The following is a 5453-nucleotide window of genomic DNA, read 5'->3' as shown; positions in this document are numbered from 1 at the left end:
AGATAGATAGATAGATAGATAGATAGATAGATAGATAGATAGATAGATAGATAGATAGATAGATAATACTAAAATAAACTACTACTTACTACTTGCAGTAATATCTCTACTTCGTGGTTTTTCCCCTTATTGCAGGTCTTCAGGGTACAGATCCCCCGCGATAAACAAGGGACTACTGTATTTGAAAATACCTTTAAACAATATAAATTAAAATAATAATCCATACAGGTTTGCCATGAGAGTGAATACTTTTGACTGATTTGTGTTTAGCGGTTTGTGACTCGGTAGAATTGAAGGCGTTTTACTTTTCTAGAGGCCTGGAGGATGTAAAGATGAGCTGTGCACTCGTCCACTCTGAACACAGCTCTGGACTTTCTAAAACCCTGCAGGACTATAGGTATTTATGTACATATCAGGTTGTTTTTTATTTTTTCATTTTTTAATTTCATACCAAAGATGATGAATCAATTTATGAAAGTCTTCTGAAATTGTTGAATTGTTCCAATTCCTCTCAGGAGGTTGTTTTTTGGGGAGAATGAGATAGCTGTGAGAATTCCCTCTCTGTTCAAGCTTCTTATCAAAGAGGTGAGCGTTAAATCTGGAACTAAACATCTTTTATTTTAGCCCACATTCTGCCTCTAATGTTTTGTTTTTTTCATCTCCCACCAGGTTTTGAACCCTTTTTACATCTTTCAACTCTTCAGTGTTATTTTGTGGAGTGCTGAAAACTACTTCTACTTCGCCTCAGCCATAGTTTTTATGTCCATCATATCAATAGCTACCTCATTGTATACTATTAGAAAGGTGAGTCATGTCTCAGCCTTACAAATTGTAAGCTGAGAGGAGATAATACTGATTAGTGTCTGTTTTCTTTTCTAGTCTAATTACAAATCTGTGCTCTCTATTCTCAATAAGAAAGTTAGTGTTTAACGTCATTAGTGTCTGTGTTTAATGTCACCAGACAACCTTTTTCAATCCAATGAATTTTTTATATGTATGAATGTATGAATGAACGAATCAGGTGTTTTCAATGTACGTACGTACAGTGGTGCTTGAAAGTTTGCGAAGCCTTAATAATTTTCTATATTTCTGCATAAATATGACCTAAAACAACTTCAGATTTTCACACAAGTCCTAAAAGTTGATGAAGAGAACCCAGTTAAACATGTTCCAGACATGATCCACATCCACAAACATGTTGTGAAGAGCAGACATTGATAGATCCCTGTTCTTTAAATCAAACGGGTGCCCACTCACACCTGATCATCATCCCATTGATTGAAAACACCTGACCAATTTCACCTTCATATTAACTGCTAATCCTAAAGGTTCACATACTTTTGCCACTCACACATATGTAATATTGGATCATTTTCCTCAATAAATAAATAATAAACTATAATATTTTTCTCATTTGTGTAACTGGGTTCTCTTTTTCTACTTTTAAAACTTGTGTGACAATCTGATGATGTTTTAGGTCATATTTATGTAGAAATATATAAAATTATAAGGACTAAAACTTTCAAGCACCAATGTACATTTTCTCCCTCTCTAACTCGACTGCTCTCTTGTTTCAGCAATATGTGATGCTACACAACATGGTGGCAGCACACAGTGTGGTTAGAGTTTCAGTGTGCCGTGGAAACAAAGGTCTCTCTTTTTTTTGTTATCACACATTGTTATATCTTAAAATTGAGGATTACACTCTTACTCTCATTTGCTAAATGTTTTAGACTTTGTTTTATTTACTTATACCTTTTTATTTATTCCTTTTGTCATTATTCATCCCAGATATCGAACAGGCCATGTCAACAGAGCTTGTCCCCGGTGATGTCATCTCTATTCCAGCAAATGGGATGGTAATGCCCTGCGATGCCATCCTTTTCCAGGGAAACTGTGTTGTAAATGAGAGTATGCTGACAGGTGAGGATGTAGTTTGTTCTTGATATGCACAACATTGACAAATATGTTTTGCTGCATTTTAAAAAACTGAGACCCATACTCACTAACATTGAACACTGTTTTATACTTTTTGTGCATCATTTGCACCCATTATTTGCTGTCTGCTTCATAGTCCCAAAGCAAACAACACTGATAAACATACCTATCTGGTTTAGCAGGTGTAAGCAAATTATTTTATGCATTAGGTCACAGTTGTGCTCGCTGCACAATCTAAATGTGACTGCCACAAATGTAGCATGCATAAAAGTGTCAGAAAGAAATCAAAAACTCTCAGTGAGCTCCAGGTCCTAACAGATAAAGACACTCTAAAACTATATGAACATTGTACCACTAAATTGGTAAGGAATTATGTTCAAGGTGGCATTTCTAATTTAATAAATTATATCTTGTCTTTCAAGAGGAAGATGTCTGTTTTGGGAAACCGTTTTTTTGCTTAAATACAACTTGGGGAGGTTTGCAAGTTACCAAGTGTAAAGTGACTGAAAGTCAACTGTTTGAAATTTGAGGCCGTGGTCCTAAAGTAAGTAATGGGCACATTGATTCCTCGTCCCTCAACTGACCCTCTGTTGACTACAGGGTCCAAGCCACCCCCATTTTGGCTCCTCATTTAGGGTAAATATTAATTTTTTATGGTAAAGAGTTCCTTGTAATTATTAATAATTATTAATTAACCTGTTAATGGTCAGTAAACTGACCTGGCGCCCTTTTAACAATAGCGGAGAAAGCATCACCCTTCTTTCCTCATGAGGGAGTATTTCCTTTCCACTGTCGCCTTCATGCTTGCTCAAGATAGAGAGTCTGCGATGAAATTAAACATAAAGCAAGTCTGTTCCTTAGATAAATAATGTTAACTTTTTTATGTATATGAATCTTTCTGTACAGTACCCTGAGATGATTTCTGTTGTGATTTGGTGCTATATAAATAAACTGAACTAAACTGAATTTTTCTTACTCACATCTTCTACTCCATCTTGGATTTCAACATATATTTAAAATTAAGCAACGTATGGACTTCTATTTTGGTGCGTGGCTTCTTTTAGGCGTAAGAAAGGTCACTATTGAAAATTGGGTTGCCATGTCAAAATCCAAGATGGCTGCTGCCATGTATGTATATATTTAAACCTTGTGGGCTGGACATTGTCTAGAAATTTAACAATTGTAGGACCTTGAATGCAATCCAGAAAGAGGTGAAGAAGAACCCAGCAATACCCCATCATAAATGTCTAAAATCTTGGATTGTGTCCCTTCATATGACCCTTGTGTGCAACCTTTATCAACATGGTTTTAATTTTATATTTATTTTCATTTATTCATTAGGCGAGAGCGTTCCTGTGACCAAAACCAGCCTACCTAGTTCAGGTGACGACGCAGCTAGGCTCTACGACATGGAGGAGCACAAGAGACACACACTGTTCTGTGGAACCCATGTCATCCAGACCCGGTACTACACAGGTGAACTGGTGAAGGCTGTTGTGGTCAGAACAGGTGAGACAGACAGCAACCAACCTCTACATTTTCAGCATTATAATGTATAGATAGGAAAATAATGAGGAATAAGGAAATGGAAATGTATGTTTTCCCAGGTTTTAGTACCGAAAAAGGTCAGCTCGTACGCTCCATCCTCTACCCTAAACCCACGGACTTCAAGTTGTACCGTGATGCTTACCTGTTCCTGCTGTGTCTGGTCGGGGTCGCAGGGATCGGCTTCATCTACACCATTGTCCTCAGTATCATGAGCAAGGTATCCCGTTTCCCTGGAGACATGAGCAGTAAAGTGTTAAATCTAAGTTTTAATGGCTGTTTTCTGCACTTATCTAGGTTCCAGCTAAAACTATAATCATTGAATCTTTGGACATCATCACCATTACTGTCCCCCCAGCCTTACCTGCAGCCATGACAGCCGGTATTGTGTATGCTCAGCGGCGCTTGAAGCGTACCGGCATTTTCTGCATCAGCCCCCAGAGAATCAACATGTGCGGCCAGCTTAACCTGGTCTGCTTCGACAAGGTAATTCAAATTACATTTAATCTGTGAGTTTATATTCCGATTAGAGGGTGACATGGGAGTGGATTTTAACTCCCGTCCCACTCCCACAGACAAAAATCTTATCCTATCCCAATCACATGAGTAATATTAAAGTTGACTCCCATCCCATGTGAATCCTGCGGTAATCACGTGACCTGTGGTATTCCCGAAAAATGTCATCCTCCAGACTTGATTAGGACTAAACAAGTTTTACAAGCAGCATACACCGTTTTAACTCAACTCTCGTGAAGTTCAGGATTATTTGAGACTTTTCTGCCAGTTCTGTGATCTTAATAAATACATTGTTAGCTCTGAATTTGTGTTGCAAAACTAGTTTTACCACCTCAGTTTCTCCGGTAGTATTTGCTCCCTCCACTGCTCTTCTTTGAAATTTGGTGGAAAGCAGAGGCTGGAAGCACTGTGTAGTTTTTTTTGGCTTGCATTACAGTGCAGGCTTATTGAAAGAAAACTACAAAATGGCGGCACCGCCTGTCTTATGTTTTTTTTTTTGTTGTTGTTTGTTTGCGTTTTGTCCCATTGGATGATTCCCGCTCCCGTCTGCTCCCGTTAACTTTTTAATCCTGTACCGTCCCAATCACGTGAGTAATATTAAAGTTGACTCCCATCCCACTGGAATCACGTGACTCATGGACTTCTTGAAAAAATGTCATCCTCTCATAGGCGTCGCAACCATTATATGTGAAGGGGACATGTCCCCCCCACATTAAAAAAATGTTCATTTGGACCCCCCCACTTTTACTATAAAACATTAGTTCAGTCGGCGCAGTTTCTCTTTCTTCATGAACAAATCCATTCCACTTGATTAATAGGAGAATACTCAAGCCACTCAAAGTCCACTCCAGGTTTTCCTTGTTACCTCCAACTCTAAACACAGCAGCATTGCTGCCTGCAGTGTTTCTCCTCTGTCTCCTCCTGCCTCGGCAGAAAACGCGCACAGGTGGAGGAGATAGAGACACTTCTGTGTTGCTCGCTCGCCAGTTTAGCGAGCTTAGTGTGGGCAGTTGTTGACCAGGGGGGTTGATCATAAACATATATACATGGTTTTTAGGAGGATGCTTGAGAGGAGCGCTACGTAGCATCTTAGCTTAGCAGTAACTGTGACGCTGTAAGACACTGCAAGTGTAAGAGAAGCTGTGTGTTCAGGTGCATTAAAGTTGAAATGGCTTTAAAACCCCAGACCTTATTGTCCTCAAGCTTCGTGAGAAACATCCTTTAGATGAGTAGTGTTGAACACAAGTAAACAAGTCTAGTGGTGATGTTTTTTATTTCTCTATAAACACAAATTGTGCCGACCTGACGCTCTAAAGTCCATTAAAGTTGAAATGTCTTTAAAACCCACAGCTGAATTTACACAAACTTGGTGAGAAACATGTTTTAAATGTGTGGAATTAAAGGAAATCTAGGTGAAATGCTGCTTTTTTGTTCACTAGTGAATACCTTTTTTT

At 38.6% G+C, this 5453-nt stretch overlaps 1 protein-coding gene across 1 annotated transcript in view; it reads left to right on the top strand.

Moving 5' to 3' along the window:
• LOC119414192 (probable cation-transporting ATPase 13A3) overlaps positions 1-5453 on the top strand; it is a 46664-nt gene that overhangs the window by 14543 nt on the left and 26668 nt on the right. The window contains exons 6-13 of the mRNA XM_037681292.1: positions 314-397; positions 516-585; positions 670-804; positions 1578-1650; positions 1792-1923; positions 3280-3447; positions 3546-3703; positions 3781-3969. Of these exons, the coding sequence (XP_037537220.1) occupies positions 314-397; positions 516-585; positions 670-804; positions 1578-1650; positions 1792-1923; positions 3280-3447; positions 3546-3703; positions 3781-3969 (1009 nt within the window). The remainder of the gene's footprint in view (positions 1-313; positions 398-515; positions 586-669; positions 805-1577; positions 1651-1791; positions 1924-3279; positions 3448-3545; positions 3704-3780; positions 3970-5453) is intronic.

Source organism: Nematolebias whitei, chromosome 9 (genome assembly GCF_014905685.2).
Source record: "Nematolebias whitei isolate Nwh7 chromosome 9, NemWhi1, whole genome shotgun sequence".
Taxonomy (NCBI): domain Eukaryota; kingdom Metazoa; phylum Chordata; class Actinopteri; order Cyprinodontiformes; family Rivulidae; genus Nematolebias; species Nematolebias whitei.
The sequence above is the reverse complement of the archived record's forward strand: the minus strand, read 5'-3'. Positions and strand labels throughout refer to the sequence as shown.